Below are 19,244 nucleotides of genomic sequence, written 5' to 3'. Positions count from 1 at the left end.
TTTTGGGAACAAATTTTGAAAGTATAGAAATAAACTGCACTACAGTAAATCTCCATACAATTTCGGCAGCTGTCCATACAACAAGGCTATCAAAATTTACAAAAAAATTTAAGAACGAATTTTCTGATATTTTTTTTCGATATGATGTCTTGAGCAAAGTTTTATGTATTGCTTAGGACTTCTAAAAAAGTTAATCTCGGAAGAAATTTATCCCTTTCTTTGTACCCGAGCAGACGGAAATAACTTCGGAATATTTTTTTTTATATTTGAAAATACTAGGCCGATAACATTTTATGTTATTTATAACAAGATTTGTTATTCATTGCAATGTTTTTTTTTGTTATTGGATTGTTATTGTAATAACAGACAAATAACATTTTTAGTTATTCTTCGAACATATCTTTGTTATTTTTTATTGTTACCATCAGTGAGGGTGACATTGGGTCTTGGGGGTGAGATTGGGTCAAATTGATTTTTTACGGATTTTACCATTTCTTCTCAATGAAACTAAATTCTGTTAAAAGGGTTGTGTAGGGGACATCTTAAGATGACTTCGCTGAAAAAATCTCGTTCCTAGAACAAAACCTGTTATTTTGGCAGCTGTCTAAGGTTGAGGTAATTTTTTGGTCAAAAATTACCTCTCGAAAAATCATTTTTCTAATATTTTTGTTGGAATCGCTCGAAAAATAACCAAATGTTTGAAAATATCTACTTCAAACATTGTAGCATGTCAATACGATTCCCTCGAACAAGAAACACTGTTGGATGACTTGTTTTTACCATATCGTTGTATTTGAGCATCATTTTAGTTTCATTTGACCCAATGTCACCCCCTCTAAGGGATGAGATTGGGTCAATTTTCAAACTATTGGCATTTAAGGTAGTGTTCATCAAAATCCACCATATTTTGAGAAAATGTTAGTAAACTATCTAAGAACAAATCTACGTTCAAAGATTTTCGAAGTTATTTAAATTGTTTTTGTTATTAAGAAAATACGAGAGGTGTATCGTTTTATGGCCCATAGTCACCCCCACTGACGGTATTTTAACAACTAATCCGATCATCCCAATAACAGTTGGATGTATTCCTCCATAACAAAAAAGATTAAAAAAAAAAAGTTGTTTTGGCTTTCAACCAATATCAGACCAATAACAAATTTTGTTATGATAACATAAACTGTTAATAAACCCTTACGCAAAAATGGATTTTTTAAGAAGATTCTATAACACTTTCTGTTATTTTAACCGTATTCGTTATTGAAATGGCATGAATTTTGTTATTACCGTCTGCCCGGGTAAACCGGCTTTTTTTTACACAAAAAAGGCATTGCGCAAAAATGTGGTTTTTGAAAATTCTCAACTTTGGATTTGTTTCAGTTGAAAAATAAATGCAATTTTGGAGTCGTGGCATTTGGTTGTTTTGAAAGAGTAATTTAGACACGTAACAATTTAATTGAATGGGTTTTTGTACACAAAATTTGTTATTTGACATTTTTTGTTTATCAAATTGATATACTTTTAGTTTGGCCATAATAAATCTATTTAAAAGGGATGCTTGGATTGAAAAGAAAGAGACGAAAAACATTAAAAGGAAGATATTTTAAAATTAATTGTCAACATGTATGTTTTTTAATCTATTTGTGGTCGAAATTAAAACTTATATAAATTGATAGTTAAATGTTTGCAAAACGTTCGTCATCTTTGCAAATTCAAAATGTTCGTTTTAGCTCTAGGTTTTCATAGTTTAATTATTTTTGTGTTTTTGTTTTTATAATTTAGGCCATTGCAAATATTTTTCAAAGTTTATGTCCCCCCCCCCCTTCAAAATTGGTCTGAAAAATCAGGGGGCAAAAAATATTTTTCCAAAAAACATCAAAATTTACATTAACCCTCTACAACCCAACCCCGCCTTTAGACGGGCTTCGATTCAAAAAATCGCCAAAAATCAATTTTTCAACCAATTTTTGATCTTTAAAAAGCATTGGATAGAAGAACTCTTAAAATTTTAGAAAATTTATGGGTTGGAAGTTTTACTTGTTTTATGTGACTTTGCCAATGTTTTAAAAAATGTCATTTTTTTAGGGGTCAACTTTGGCTGTGTTTTTTACTAACATTTTCTATATTTTAAGTAAAAAGAAGTATGCAGTAATTTTTGTAGTGTCCCAGACTATGCCTCTACGCATTTTTCTACAATTTAAATGATAATGGTGCCATTTTATAGCAGAAAATGTGAAAAACAAGCAAAAAGTTGAAAAAGTGACTGTAAAAACATGAAAAAATTAGATAGGCAAAATGTAATGATAGGAGGTGGTAGAATAGGCCAAATACTACCAAGAACAAACATAAACTAAACAAGATAAATGCAAATTAAAATACTAAAAATGAAACAAGAAAAACATAGAACAAGAGAAGTAAAGTTTTTCGTAGAACAAAAGTTGCTCAAAATGACCTCCTGAACACGGGAAAAATAAAAAATTTCGAAAAAAAAATTTGGGCAGTAGAGGGTTAAAATAGAAGTCTAATCAACTGAGAACAATCTAAAATGATTTTTTGTGCATTGATAATCATATTTTTGTTTGGGCTTGTTTAAAAATGTTTTGAATATGTTGGCAAAACAACTGGACAGGTGTATAATGCATTTTAAAACACTAATGCTGAAACCATGGCTCGTAATTTCATTTTTTATGCTTTTTATTTTTTTGCCCCGTCCCTCACCTTTGTTCAGAGTCGAGGGACATAAACTTCAAAAAATATTTGTAACGGCCTTAGTTATTTTATTAAAAGATTTAACAAGTTTTTTTCATTGTTTACCTAATGATAATGATTTTTTTCAAATAGTTTAAAGTTGGTCCCATTTACATGTCTAAATATTTTATCACTGTCTGATTGTTGAGTTTTCTAAATTTGAAATTAGATTTTTTACTTATTTTATTATCGAAAGTCTTTTAAAAAAAATCAAATTATTCGCTCTACAGCATTGCCTTGGCGTTCTCGATTGCGAGATTCCTACTCGAAACTAGGTGTTCGAAGGCTTGATTGTTGAGGCAATTGCAAACCTCTTTCTACACCTTAGCTTCCATCCACCCCGGGATTCGAACTGATGACCTTTGGATTATTAGTCCAACTGCCTACCAGCGACTCCACCGAGGCAGGACCCAGGGAGACGACTCCTACACCTGGACTGAGCTAATGACCTAACCTTTATTTTTAGGTTAGTCCGGGGCCAACATTTACTTCCCGTCCGACGGAAGGCGTGATCAGACAAATCTCGTCTCGAAAAATGCCACCGGGACCGTCTGGGATCGAACCCAGGCCGACTGGTTGAGAGGCAATCACGCTTACCCCTACACCACGGTCCCGGCTCAAAGTCTTTTAAGTTAAAGCAATATTTGAGCGAATAAAAAAGTCCAAAGAAAAAGCGATCTTAAAAAAACTTAAACATTTGCTTAACAGTTTTGTTGAAAATTGCCAATTTAGAGTGCTGATTACGATTACGATTTGTGGCTAGCAAATTGAGCGGTAAAAGGCAAACTTATGGGAAATTGGACGAGCTTTCCGTTATAAATATTTACGAAACTAAAAAACCAAGTCTGTCATATAGAAATTGCCAAAAACCACCAAAAAAACAGTTTTTCATTATTTTTATTTTTAAAACCGCTGTATCTTCCCAAGGATTGAAAATTTTGACGTTTAGACCACTTTTCAAAAGAACAGTTTTAGTAAATGATTTTTGTATTTTTTTACGAGAGACATACCATCCTGCATTTTTCGTGAGTCTTTTTGTAACATTTTAGACTATTTCCTCAAAAATTTTGAGCGAAAAATAATCGTGACATCAGCTTGAAATTTAACTTTTAAACATAAAAATCAAAAAATCTCATAGAAGTGGCGTGTATTTTTGTTTCAGTGTATTTTTTTAGAAAGCCCGTCCAATTTCCTACAAGTTTGTCTTTGACCACTTTTTGATACGATGCAACGGCTTCGAGATACAGTAATTTTTAAATAACAAAATACAAAAATATTTAAAAACCTTACGCCCTTCTCAAATGTTATTTTCGAGTACTATTGGATCCATACACAAAAAATGGCTTATATAGGCCTAGGATTACATGTCTACAAAGTTTCATTGAAATCGGAGAGGGTTGAGTACAAAAGTACCAGAAAAATTCCTGATTTGAGCTGGAATTGCTCTATGTCAACCGAGCTCAAAGAACCATGCTTCTCCATCGAAATGAGTTCCCAGTACATTTTGCTGGAGCCGCTTAGTGCTTCATGTTCAATTGATCTAAAACTGTCTAGCAATCATCAGTTCTCAAGAACATATGTATTAATAATTGGGACGACTTTGTTACACATCAAGTGTGATGCATACATAAAGTTATTTTGCAGCTCCTTAATTGCACCTCGAGCAGAAAACATCTTTAATGAATCTCGAGGAAAAACGAAGCTTCAAGAGTACACCAGCACACCACCCCTCGCGGGAAAAGCTTTCGGGGGGTGTAGGAAGGTGGAAGTCGGCCAACAAGTCGCCGTAAGGAGGAACCAGAATTTGCAACGATGATGAAAAACAAATACACACCAAGCAGTGGAGGAGAAGCTTCAAGAAGCTCAACAAGGAAGGAGCAGGATGCTGATGATGACAACAGCTGCAGCAGCAGCACAATGTTGTTTTGGACTGCCCCTGAGGGGAGGTGAGATAAAAATAGTGTTTGCCAGAGACAAACAATCCTAAGGTTCTGGGTGTTGACACCATTGACGTCACTTGCTCGAGTGTTTCTGGCTGTTTGAGAGGTGACACCTTCTAGAATGTGGGCACATTTTAGCTCCGAGTCAATTTGGTTACACGAGTGATGACAGTTTGTTTCGGTTTGTTTGTCAACAGTTAATTTGATCGATCTGTGTATGTTTACAACCATAATTTTGATCTGTTTGCTTGCTGTTTGAATCAGTTCAAAAAATACTTCAAAAGATGACATCAATCTTAGCAATGTAGTTACCACCTCTTACCAAGTTCAAAATTCTTCATAATTTAACATATTTCTCAGTCTCGTGTTTTCGCCAACAACGTCTGTCCGTCTGGCAACTTGTTTGCATTCCAACGAGACACAATGTGTGCAACTTCAACCGTGCAACACTCATTATTCTTAGCCAAGGAGCAGCGGCTTCTTCAACGACTAACAACGGTGGCGAATCCATTCCGTTTCCACACGGTACCTCAAACCGAGAAACCACTTTACAAAACTGCATTCATTTCATACCATTCTGGTGGTGCACATTACAACACCCCCTCCCCCTCCAAGTTTTGGAGGGACGCCCTTGGCCACGTTCTTGTCCGCATTCTGAAGGTTTTTGGCGCAATTTCACAGCGCATCAGATACTAACTTCGCATTGCTGCACTGCACTCTGTAGAGATGGTAGACGCCCACGCCCGACGCGTTCGCAGAAATAACGAAGCTTCCAAAAATAGTGCAGCAAAAACAAACGTACCTTTGCTGTTTTTTGTTGAGAGAGGGGGGCGTAATGTTGGAACAAACAACATCGGGTTCTGGCCCCGGTATGTAATGCTGTAACGGCGAGGAAATACTTCATGCTCTGTCGACAGGGATCCTGGCGCTCGAAAAGGCAGAAACAACAACATCCCAATCATCCATGGGGAAGATTTATTCCTGCAGGCAGGACTGGACGTGGTGCGCTACTGCACGGTGCCGTCCAGTTGGCAGCTGAATTATTTTTGTTTTTGTTCGGTCCACTTGGCTTTAGGAAATCAACTCACATTTGATGGATTTGAAGGTGATGATGAACTGGAAGTAATTTGACTGTGTATTTTTGAACAGCTGCAATTCTTGCTTCAATGACATAGAATTTGGAAATGGAACTATTTTCAAAACCTCGCCCTACAAGCTGAATATTGTTGGCACATTCTGCCGTTACGTTACGTTTCTTTTTTAAAGTTATTTTCTGTGAAATTTGTATGGGAAAAATCGAAAAAATGTTTGAAAAAAAAATTCTAACGATTTTGTCGGCAAGGTACCAAAATGCTATCAAAAGTGAGATTTTATTGAAAATACCAAAGCTGTGAAACTCGATCCTGAAAAGTTATTAGCGATTTAAAAAAGTTATTTTTGTTTGAAAATTATTTTTGCACCAACTTTAGGCTCTAGTCAATGCTCAAAAATTGGCTGAGGCTTAAAATATAGCCGATATAGAAAAAATTGTCCGCACTCTTTCTCTGTAATGGTAATGGTGTAATGGCAAAACCCAAAAAAAAAAAACAGATGTTCGCTTGTGGAACAGGGGGTCATTTTTTTCTGGGCACCCTAACCTGTAAATCATTTTTGTTACTTAAGAATAGTATCGGTAGTTGATGGGTAGTTGAATTTTTAATTTGGCTCAAACATTGCAAACACAATGGTGTCTCAAATGAGCAATTTTTCAAAATGTATTTGTTCATAAAATTTTCCATGAAACCCCATTTAAAAAAAAAATCATGTCTCTTAAAGTTGATTTCACCCAATCACGCAATGTGGTCCAAAAGATGTGTTTTTTGTCCTCGATTTTTTTATTTAACATTTAGTCTAGAAATTTTAAATACAAAAAATAGTTTTTTCCTTGTACCCACTTTTTTTGGAAAGCATAACATACAACTTTGCCGAAGACATCAAATCGATCATACAATTCCCAATTTGAATGACAAGCTTGCAAAATTGTACGGAGACTTGTAGGAAAATATAATGATGCAAAGAAAAAAAAATACAAATAAAGCAGATCCAAAAATTTAAATTTTAAAATCGCGAAAAAAATGCGAAATCGTATCATATTGACTACTTTTTTTAAGAATTCGTAAAATTTCCTCTAAATTTACTCAAAAGACATAGAAGATTGGACTTATAATTGCTGAGATACAGCTGGAGCGTCTTATTTCCCGGGGTTACAAAATTCCCGGGAAACGGGAAATTTTCAACAAATTTCCCGGGAATTCCCGAGAAATTTAAAATTAATTGAAAATTGTTCTGATTCTGGCTTTGGTTAGTATTTTGCAACAAAATAGTATAAAATAGCAACTATAATGGTCAAATAATTGTTAGGTGGTTCAATGCCTTGGCTGCTAGTAAAAAAACATAAAACTTCAAGAAAATTTATAAATTCGCTGTAAATTCGTCCAAAATATAAAAAAAAATTATGATAAGTATTTTGTATTAATAAGAAGCAGCCAGGTATAATTTTGTTAATCAAAGTGTTTGATAAGTGAGTAAAAAGAATCCATGCTCCAAAACGATAAAATTGATTTTGAATCCGTCTCTGTGACCAGTTTGAGAGAATATGATAAAGAATAAAATTGATAAGAGCGAGTTGTGGCGCTATAACCACGGCATGTAATGGCCTGGGCATCTGTGGAAATACGATGTCCCATCCCAGTGAGTTCCAAAACAGCACATGGAACACGGACACTTTTCCAGCATGATGGCTTCAAAGGATTAACGTTTAAAAAAAAAAATTATTGTAAATTGAAAATCATATACTAATAACTTCTATTATCTCATCAACAGTGAGCGAGTTGTGGCGCTATAACCACGGCAAATAGTGTCCTGGGCATTTGTGGAAATACAATGTCCCTTCCTTGAGGGTCCCGGAGCACCAAAACTTCTTAGCATGGTGCTCCCAACGAATAATAACCTAAAACCAAAACTCGGAGCGTATGGTGGTGTGTCCCCACGCTTCTTCCTCCCCTGTAGATTCAGAACTGTATTGTGGTTTGAACACACACCCTGTGCTCAAACTCAATCCAATTCACAAATCATCTCTACGGTAAACTTTACGCAGTAGGCCTGGCCGGTTTAACGTTTTGTGATGTTTCAATGCATTCTAATGCAATGGTGCACTACAAATGTTAATAAATGACAAGAAGAGGCTAGGCGTCATCTAACCTAAGGCACTCTCCAGGATCCCTTCGAAAGATTGGCTGCGCTAGGGTTTGATTAGATTAGATTAGATTTAGATATATGATAAAGAATAAAATTGATAATTTAGTTTAGTTCATGGCAATTATTTTTTCCAGAACAAATCTTACTGTTTTAATATCATGAATAAATAGATAAGCATTGAACTTACTTTAAAAATCTGCTATTCACTTGAAATATCATTTTTATTAAATCACAACTCAAAATTTTCAAATATTTGGAGAGAGTATTAGAAATATGTTAAAAGAATTTTCATAGAAAAAATTTGTTCAGTAGTTTCAGATTTAAACCTTACGCCCTTGGTAGCTCTAGTGCTCTATAAATTTTTAACTTTTGACTGTAATTTCTCGAACACTTTTAAACAAATTAACCTAATTCTTCTAGCAAAAATCCTCTTAGAGACATTTAATGATACCAATTCAATTTTCTTCCAATTTGGTCATGGTAAACAAAACGTAAAAAAAATAATTTTGTTTTTGGTGGGAAGAGTTACCTAATTATTATTTTTCGGGAACAAGAATTTTAAAACCCTACTCAAAATTTTAATAGTTTACTTTCATTTCATAATATCGTATTTTTTGTTGTCAAACAAATAAACAAGATCTATTCCTAGTTGTGAATGCTTCAGAATTTAATATCATCTTAAATAAATCTTGACCTGAAATTTTAGAACAAATTGATAAATTCAATTAGAACAGTAAATTTAATTTAATTTAAAAAAAAATAGTTATTTCATTATTTTTTTTGTAAGTTAAAAGAAATGTACCAAATAGTTAAAAAAATGTATACCTACTTCCGCTTGAATTTTGGGAATTCCCGGGAAATTTAGAAATTTCCCGGGAAACGGGAAATATTTTTTTTCGGGAAATCCCGGGAATTCCCGGGACGGGAAATTGGACGCTCTAGATACAGCCCATGATAAAAAAAAACAAATGAAAAATATTGAACCAGGTTTTCTGAGTGTCAATACCAATTCTTTCAACCGTCAGATTTTTATTATTTTTCCGATATTTTTTCAATCTTTCGATATCAAGTCTCACTTTTCAAACGATGGTAAACATCTAAATATATTCATGTAGTTTGTTTTATTTTATTTTATAACCATAACATGTGCAATACATTTGTGACCATTTTGTGCAAAAGCTAAAAAATGCAAGTTTTGGTAGTCTTATACATAAGCAAAAGTCAAAAATTGTATTTTGCACAATTTTATGCATACATTAAATAGTATTTAAATTTTAATATTGCTTGACGAAGTAACATAGCATAGATGTAATTTGTTTTTAAAATTTAAGTATATTAGCTCTGAACTAAGATTTCACAATCCCTTTTTTACAGTGCACCACCACACTAAAACTATTTCTCCACCCATAAAAACACTAAAACAAACTGACCCAAGCTGGAGTTTAATTTCGCTCATAAATATGCGATATTATTATTTGTTTTGTCTGTCTGTCGTGGTGTGCCTGGCTTCGCGGAATTCCGGCCAGTGCGTGGGTGGCAGGATGATGGCGGTCGGTCTGTGCCACATTGTGTTGTTTGCGGGAAGCGGGACAGAAATGGGTTGGGGGTTCAAACATGAATAGAGCGACCTTCATTTCTGCGTTAGGTACCAACAAAAAGAGCGGAAAAGTGTGCACATCCCAAGTTTGCACGCCGTGGTTTGCTACAAAATGGGTTCACACCGTGTTTGATGGGTGCTTTTGACGTTAAAATATGTTCTAAAAATTGTATATTAAGTTTGACATGAATTCAACATTGAAAAACTAAGTTGCAAAAAAAATTCGATCGATCGATTTTTTTCTACATAATATTAAAATAGGGTACTTCCAAAAAAGTAAAACTAATTCCATGCAACGGTTCAAAAAACGAACAAAAGCTCCTACTCATCCAGAGAAGTTGGGGGCTGCTCATCGCGGGTGGCAGAGTTGTCTGTTGAAAGTATCATGCACGGGTAAGGGGGGAGGGGATGTCAATGGGGGAAACTCTCCCATCCTCGCTCCCCCTCTTCAAAGAGTAGTACAATGGCCAGCTGTTGCATTTTTGTTGTTGCTGCTGTTATTGTTGTTGTTATTTGCGCGAGAAGCTTTCCGAACAAAGTGTCTGCAAACAATGACGGTTTGGAGAGTGGACGGTGAGGTGGTGAAAATATGGAACGGAAAAATTAGAATCGTGCCCGGAATGGAAAAAAGCGAATAATTATGGGAAAAAGTGGCCTACGCGAATGGGGTTGGAAAGCTTGGACTTGGGGTTGGGTTAAAAATTACGTTACACAAAATTGAATATTTCAGACAGCCGACTCCTCCTTAAAGTAACATAACCCTAATATTTACACTATCGTGTACTACCTCTCTCCGTTAATATGTTACGTAATGTTTGAATTTACCCTTACCAGTTGGGTGATGATAGGTCTAAAAGAAGGCAGAAATGACTGGATTTTTTTGCATAAACAAGTGCAAAAAACAAATGCAAACTTTCAAATAAAAAATGATAAAAAGGTAAAATTTGACAATTTACTATGATTCTTATTTCATCAAGGGGCAATTCTCCGCCAACTCAAATGAAATCGGAAAAAGTTGCCCCGACCCCCCCCTTCGATTTGCGTGAAACTTTGTCCTAATTTGAACCTTTTGTCCCTGATCACGAATCCGAGCTCCATTTTTGATATATCGTGACGGAAGGGCGGTACGATCACTTCAATTTTTGAACATTCGAAAAAAGACGTGATTTCAATAATTTGCAGCCTGAAATGGTGAGGTTTTGGAAATTTGGTGTCAAAGGGACTTTTATGCCAAATTGGACGCCTGATTTGGTGCACAAAATAAATGGTAATATTCATTAGGAAATTGTGACAGATTTTGTGTCAAAAAAAAAAAAAGATTAATTTTACCCCAGAAAATGAAGAATTTTCATCAGTTTTTGATGAATATTCATCAGGTTCACATATTTACACATATTTTATGTAATGTTACTCAAAAACAGAGGTAATATTCAACCTACCAAATTTTCAACATTCCAAAATTCAACTTTTTTTCTGTCTGGCGTACTCAGAATTCTGAAAAATCGTAATTTTCATCGAGAAAAAAAAAACACCTAAAAAGTTTAAAAAACTCTGCAACTTTCCGTTACTCAACCGTAATTTTTGTTTCAAAATCGTGTGCTCTTTCAAAAGAACCTATAACATCCAGTACTGAGCAATTCTCTACCAAAACCGGAAATGGATTTTATTCGTATTTTTTTTTATTTGGCTCAAACTTTGTGGGGGCCTTCCCTATGACCAAACTTTGTGGGGGCCTTCCCTATGACCAAAGAAGCTATTTTGTGTCATTGGTTCACCCATACAAGTCTCCATACAATTTTGGCAGCTGTCCATACAAAAATGGTACGTAAATATTCGAATATCTGTAACTTTTGAACGAATTTTCTGATCAATTAATTGCAAAAATTGTCTTGGGCAAAGTTGTGGGTATTGTTTAGGACTATTGAGAAAAAAATAGGTACACAGAAGAAAAAAAATTGCCGATTTTTTAATTAACATTTTTTTTACAAAAACTCAATTTCCCAAAATATGTATTTTTTGATTTTCGAGATTTTTTTATATGTTTTAGGGGACAAAACCAGCAACTTTTGAGCCATAGAGAAACATGGTCAAAAAATCTGCCACCGAGTTATGATTTTTTGAAAAAATAGTGATTTTTGGAAAAATCTAAATTTCATGCAAAAACAAATTTTAAGTAATTTTTAAATTTAAAATTGAATTTCCAATCGAAAAGTACTTTACAGATTTTTTGATAAAAGGCTCTGTTTTCAAGATAAAGCCACGGAAAGTTGATTTTAGCGATATATTTGCAGTTTTTCGATTTAGTGACCATGACTGACCATTTCTAAAAATGTTTTTTTTAAAGTTCAGAAAATTTGCTATAAAATTGTCTAAAAGACTTTGAAGATTGAACCTCTGGTTGCTGAGATACAGCGGCTTAAACAAAAAGAAACACGAAAATTTAAGTTTTCTAAGTCTCACCCAAACAGCCCACCATTTTCTAATGTCGATATCTCAGCAACTAATGATCCGATTTTCAATGTTAAAACATGAAACATTCGTGAAATTTTCGGACCTTTTCGAAAAAAAAATTATGAAAAAATTAAATCAAGACTAACATTTTAAATGGGCGTACCATTCAATGTTTGGCCCTTTTAAAAAGTTAGTCTTGATTCAAAAGTTTTCAACATACTTTTTTCGAAAAGATCAGTAAATTTCACGAATGTTTCATGTATTAACATTGAAAATCGGACCATTAGTTGCAGAGATATCGACATTAGAAAATGGTGGGCTGTTTGGGTGAGACTTAGAAAACTTCAATTTTCGTGTTTCTTTTTGTTTAAGCAGCTGTATCTCAGCAACCAGAGGTCCAATCTTCAATGTCTCTTAGAAAATTTTATAGCAAATTTTCTGAACTTTTCAAAACAAATATTTTTAAAAATGGTCAGTCATGGACACTATTTTAAAAATCGAAAAACTGCAAATATTTCGCTTAAATCAAACTTTTGGTGGCTATATCTTGAAAACAGAGCCTTTTATCAAAAAGTTTGTAAAGTACTTTTCGAATGAAAATTCAACTTTACATTAAAAAATTACTTCAATATGTTTTTGCATAAAATTTAGTTTTTTTTCCAAAAATCACAATTTTTTCAAAAATTCATAACTCGGCGGCAGATTTTTTGACCATGTTTCTCTATGGCTCATAAGTTGCGGGTTTTTGTCCCCATATCGAAAAATCTCGAAAATCTAAAAATACGTATTTTGGGAAATTGAATCTTGTGAAAAAATAGTCCTCAACAATACCTACAACTTTGCCGAAGACACCAAATTGATCAGAAAATTGAGTCAAAAGTTACAGCTGTTTGAATATTTACATACCATTTTTGTATGGACAGCAGCCAAAATTGTATGGAGACTTGTATGGGTGAACCAATGACACAAAATAGCTTATTTGGTCATAGGGAAGGCCCTCATAAAGTTTGAGCCAAATCAAAAAATACAAAAAATTAAAATGGTCGAAATCGGCCGATTTTGTAGAGAGTTGCTCTACTTTGCTTCATAGACTGCTTTTGATAGGTGAGATGAAAAAAGACGTGATTTCAATAATTTGCAGCCTGAAATGGTGATTGCTTGGAAATTTGGAGTCAAAGGGACTTTTTTATAAAATTTGACGACCTATTTGGTGGTTTCTGAAAAAAACGTATTTTTCATCGAAAAAAACGGTAAAAAAGTGTTAAAAACTGTGCAGTCTATTTTTAGGCGATGACTCAGCCCTTTTCCACTTTTCCATTTAGAAAAACCAGATGGCGGTACGATGTAACGCCATCTTCCTATTGATTTATACGAGCTTGCTGCAAAATCTGTTACTAAACGTAACAATTTTTGCAGCATTTTGCTATAACAGATTTTGATACATATTTTTTCTGTGGGTGTACCAACAAACACTTTATTGAAAATTCATTTCTCACCCACGTGCTTCGCGGTAATTGAGCGCACTAGCATGAAACCCTGAAGGGGTGTAATCATAAATCATCGCACTTGTACCTAACTAGTCCGGGGCTTGCTGATGCTGCTGGTTCTGGAAAATTGTTGTTTGTTCCAGCGACAAACGGTGTGACGCAAACCCGGGATCGTGTTTTCTACTAAGAACCCTTCTTGTTGCGTGGGTGTCTAGGAAAATGGCATCATGGTTGCCCAGAGTGATTAATTAGAAGCCATATTCATTAATTATAACTTTATTTCGAAAGCAATTTGCTCGTTACGTGGGTGATCGAGGGAGACACTTTCGTGGAAAATTTCACCTCCAAATGCTGGATGCTAAAATGTGTGATTACCGGAAAAGTCTTCCCACTCGAACTAATTATGAGCAAAACTATCTTTCTGGTATTAATCTTCGAGCGGGACGACTTTCGTCGCACTAATTAAATACTGTTCACCATTATGGTGCCAAGCAGGCAAATATTATGTTCCACAATAGGGTTAGGTCAGTTGGTTTCGGAAGTTCAACCCCACTCTGCGGAGATAATCCAAAAGGTTGGAATTGGCTGACCTTCAACCTTGAAAGAAAAAAAAACACCCTCCCAGAAGGAAAATAAAACCCGTCGGATTTCCTCGTGTTGGCCCATCGCCAAGCGTTGCAAAGTAATAATTAACGGGTCCCACACACATAGTCCCGAAAATGGGGACATTATGCGCATATTTCCGGCACTCTTTTTATTTCGTCCAGGCGGTTAACTGCCCCCTGCCGCATTAATATCGCATGCTTTCTCACAGTAGTGAGGGCACAGTAAAAAAAGTCTACTTTATATTTTATCGGGAAGTAGCTTTGCTTCAAAATCAATTCTGTTTCAGTGTGTAAAAGCCATTAGGATGGTTTTCCTGCCAGAACTACAATTGTTATTGATATGAGAGCTTGTGGGCGGCAGTGATGCTGCTCTAATTGCTGGGTTTTCTTTGCTTCGAAGATTGAATTTCAGATTCATATCAGTCGCTTTCTCAATTACTGACATGTGGTTGGGTTTTTATAGCAATTAAAATGACCACCAGGAGAGGAAATCAATATTGTGTTCGAACTTCTCGTACTGCGTTTTGGTAGAACGATTCCGAAAAGTACTTTTGGAGACGAAAAAAATGAATAACAAGCCATAGTTTCAACATTTGAACGAAAAAAAATTCATTTTGCACTCAGTTGTTTTGCAATCATTAATTTTAAAAAAAATAATATTTGACGAAAACTAAAACTTTAGCGAAAAAAAACGTTCGAAACGAAAACTTTCAAAAATTCAAAAGATTTTTCAACGAACCTAAACATTTGAAAAGTGATTCTAAACGCAGGGTGATGCATTTCAAATGGGTTTCAAAGGATTGCATTTAAATTTCCATTGAAAATTTTAATTTTTTTGATTTTTTTTTGCCCCCTGATTTTTCGGCCCGACTTTGAAGGGGGAAGGAGGGAGGAAGACAAAAACTTTGAATAAAATTTGTACTAGCCTTACTTAATTTAAAAATATGAATAATATGGGGAAAAATTCAGTTACTTTCGCAGGTTGAAAACTTGGTACAACTTCCATCTCCTTTTCAATAAATAAACAAATTATTTTGAACAACATTTAAGCTTAAAAAATAACGTTATGATTACACCTTACAATCAATAAATCTCCCATGGCACAAAATTCCAAATGAAAATGAGTAATATTACTTTTGATGTGTAATGCTAATTTGTCAACCTAATTTGAGGAGCTCACCGATGGATATGCATGTTTTTTTTCTAACTGTGAATTCAATCTTGAAATTTTATCAGGGCTGAATACTTTAGTTTGTTATTTTTTTTCATTTTCTTAAGCACGATTTAGTATACATGAAATATGATAAAACCCCTAAGTTTTTTGAGGCCCATGAACACATTCTAAAAACCATTTGTTTTATTTTTTAAGGGTCAACTAATATTTAATTGTTCTTTTTGAGCATTACTTTTAGAAATTTAATATGTTAGAAATAGATGCTAAAAAGTACGCAAATTAGGCCATTGCAAATTTTATTTCAGGTTGTTGTGCCTCCCTCCTTCAAAAACGACTCAAAAAATTAGAGGGCAGACAAAGTATTTTAGAAAATTTAAATTTTAATTAAAAATCTTGTACAATTGATTTATTTATTTATTCACTATTTAAAATACATTGTATATCGTTTGTTTTTTGTTGTTTAAATGAAAAATTGCACTTTTAGACTTTTCGATAAATTTGAATTTTGAATTCAACATTTTCGGTAGTACCGTCAGTGGGGGCGACTATGGGTCAAAAAACGATACACCTCTCGTAATTTCTTATTAACAAAAACAATTTAAATAACATAGAAAATCTTTCAACGTAGGTTTGTTCTTAGATAGTTTACTAACATTTTCCCAAATTATGGTGGATTTTGATGAACACTACCTTAAATGCCAACAGTTTGTAAATGGACCCAATCTCACCCCTTAGAGGGGGTGACATTGGGTCAAATGAAACTAAAACGATGCTCAAATACAACGATTTGGTAAAAATAAGTCATCCAACAGTGTTTCTTGTTCGAGGAAATCGTATTGACATGCTACAATGTTTGAAGTGGAGATTTTCAAACATTTGGGTAGTTTTCGAGCAATTCCAACAAAAATATTAGAAAAATGATTTTTTGAGAGGTCATTTTTTGCCAAAGGTACCTCAACTTTAGACAGCTGCTAAAATAACAGGATTTGTTCTAGGAACGAAATTTTTTCAGCGAAGTCATCTCAAGATGTCCCCTACACAGCAAAAAATCCGATGGTAAAATCGCATGCAAAAGCATGCACATCACCTTTGTGAGCAAAAGCATGTAATATTGTATGAGAAAACGTGTACACAAAAAGCGTGTACAAAAGAAAAACAAATAAATATTGCATACCCCAAAAACAACATCAATCTGGTGAGAGTCAAGTCCGCACCCCAACCGTCTCGGCTATCTCACCGTCTTGTGAATGTTGTGTTCAACGCCGATGTACCAGTAGGTTTCCCGTACGTCGTAAACTGAATTAACTGTATACGATGTATGGGGAACGTACAGCTACATCGGTGTTGATCCAGCTAATTTCACAGCGGCGAGATAGCCGAGATGGTTGGGGCGCGGACTTGGTAATCTGGATATGACTCTCACCAGATTGATGTTATTTTTGGGGTGTGCAATATTTATTTATTTTTCTTTTGTACATGCTTTTTGTGTACACGTTTTCTCATACAATATTACATGCTTTTGCTCACAAAGGTGATGTGCATGCTTTTGCATGCGATTTTACACATAATTTTTTTACTGTGTGCACAACCCTTTTAACAGAATTCAGTTTCATTGAGAAGAACCTGAGAAATGGTAAAATCCGTAAAAAATCACTTTAACCCAATCTCACCCCCAGACCCAATGTCACCCCCACTGACGGTAGCATAACTGTTATAATGTATAGAGCGTTTTGTAATAATTTTGAAAATTAAAATTAAATTTGTTTATTTTAATTTTTCCTTCCCCCTGGTTCCCTTTGGCTTGACCCGAGCCAAGGGACAAAAACATTTGATAAAATTTGTAACAGCTTTATCAAAAGTACTAAAAAACGAATGAGATAAAACATAATGCATATTTTTTTTCTTTTGAAATATGAAAAATAACTTTTCCGTTGACAGATCGTTTACCTTTTTACCACATAAACAAAACATATGTAAAAAACTAGCTTCAGTCAACAAATGAAGATTTGTTATTTCAAACAATCAATTTTTTTTCTAACATCAAATTAATCAATTAATCAATAATGTGTTCCAAGTTGCGGCAAAAGTGTGCTTAACATGTGAACAATAAATATCACCTATTTGTTGTTTACATTTGTTTGGTCTATTTAACCGTCATCAGGGGTGACAATATAAAAATGCTGAAATTTGTATGACCCAATCTCACCCTCCAGACCTAATGTCACCCCTGATGACGGTGCTTTAAATAAAATTATTTACAATATTTACAGTTTCAAATTTATTTTGATTAAAAAATCCAAGAATATATGCAGTACATTTTTTTGAAAAAGAAAACAATACAAAATAATAGTTCTTTGCCCTAGAAATCTAGATAAAACTCCACTTTTTAACCAATTTCTGACACGTTATCTTAGCTTAAAAAGAAATAGCTGTCCCAAGGTAATTTTATACCATTTGAAATATTTTATTCAAATTCGTTCTGAAATGTTGGGTTCTTTTGAATATAAAAAAAAACATAGTTTCTTTAAGCTTTGGCGAAACAAAACACCTTATTTTTTCACTTTAAAAGGCTGAACAGCCCATATTTGGAAAAAAATCATAAAAAGCATTCCTTGTTGGCAAATTTTGTGTACGCTTTGGTTAGACGCCTTTGTAAATAATGCTAAAAAGAATCAGATTCGTGTTCGAAAATTATTTGTTCGAACTATTTCATATACCCTAATATTTTTGTGTTATAACAGAAATTGATAAATTATTAAAACAATAACATACCTCTTCATAGATGAAGTTGTCGATCTCCTCCAGCGGCCGCCCGTACATGTCGTCCGGGAACGGCTCAAACCGCCGCGGCAGCATCGCCCCGTCCTCCACCTGCACCTTGGACCGCGGATGGAAGCCATACTCGCGGACCAGCTGGATGTGGCGCGACTCGGACTTTTCCTGCGACTTCTCCGTGTACGCGACGACCTGATGCTTTGCCCCGGTTGTACCTGTCGGAAAAATGAGATAAATTTGCTCGTTTAAAAATATCTTGTTTAAATTTTTAAGTCAAATAGATCGGGTTGAATTCTAAAATTTCGAACAAGAAAAAAATCAACCTGCAACAAGTTCAACGAAAGAACGTAAAGTTTAATTAAATTAAAGCAAATGATAATCCAAGCGACACTGTCGCCAACACCTTCAATTCATTTCTGTTATCTCGGGACAAGAATCGTATTCTTCTCCAAACAATCTTCGAGCAATCGTAGAAGCTGACACCTCCACCCCCTGAAAGCTTCATAAAACACTTTCCACTTGGATTGTTTTCCACTTGTGTGATGTGGTTGGAAGATGTTTTCCCTCCCCCACCCACCAAGCCACGTTTTGGAACCGTTCCAGAGACCACACCGAGTGGAAAATTGTTGCCACACAATAATTCAATTCCAACGACAGGTTGTAAATTTGTTTATTCGAGACTAGACTTTGGCAGATTTCTCTTATTGCAAAGTTTTTCCCCGGACTGTACCAGCTCCGCTTCAAGAAAGCTCCTCCCCTCGCCCCAAGAGACGACCGCAGAGGGTGTTGGGAAAAATTAAGCATTTTCTTCGGAGCTTCTGTTTGCCTCCCAGGAGGACCATTCATTTCGAGGGACCGAAATTAATCCACCAGGAATTGACGCCAGCCTTGGATTCGACGAGGAGTGTGAGTGGGTCGAGCGGGTGGAAATTGAAACTCATTTTTCATGCTTCGCAACCGATGAGGATGGAAATTGAACACCAGCACGGAGCTGGACGGTACCGTGGTGATGGTTTCAATATTCGAGCTATATTTTCATAATTTATTGAAATTGAATTTGGGAAGTTGTTGTGGGAGACGGTTGCGAGGGATGTTGGGGGCCTATCTGGAATTCATGTTGGAGCCTTAAACGGGGCTATTGAATGAGAGTTTGAATGGCTTTTTGCTGAGTGACGGACGATGGACGATTAGTGGTTTTCTTCACTACTATTAATCAAGTTACACGGAGAGACG

General features: G+C 35.0%; 1 protein-coding gene across 5 annotated transcripts in view; it reads right to left on the bottom strand.

Annotated features, from left to right (window-relative positions):
- The window catches only part of LOC120412388 (sodium channel protein 60E), a 384,347-nt gene that overhangs the window by 224,863 nt on the left and 140,240 nt on the right, over positions 1–19,244 (bottom strand). For all 5 annotated transcript variants that reach the window (XR_008212573.1, XM_052710780.1, XM_052710783.1 and 2 more), the window contains exon 3: positions 18,009–18,226. Coding sequence is in view for 4 of the 5 variants with exons in the window: in XM_052710780.1 (XP_052566740.1) it covers positions 18,009–18,226 (218 nt within the window). In the remaining variant the exon portion in view is untranslated. The remainder of the gene's footprint in view (positions 1–18,008; positions 18,227–19,244) is intronic.

The sequence above is a fragment of the Culex pipiens genome, chromosome 3 (genome assembly GCF_016801865.2).
Source record: "Culex pipiens pallens isolate TS chromosome 3, TS_CPP_V2, whole genome shotgun sequence".
NCBI classification, from domain to species: Eukaryota; Metazoa; Arthropoda; class Insecta; order Diptera; family Culicidae; genus Culex; species Culex pipiens.
This window is presented reverse-complemented; position numbering and strand designations above follow the sequence as displayed.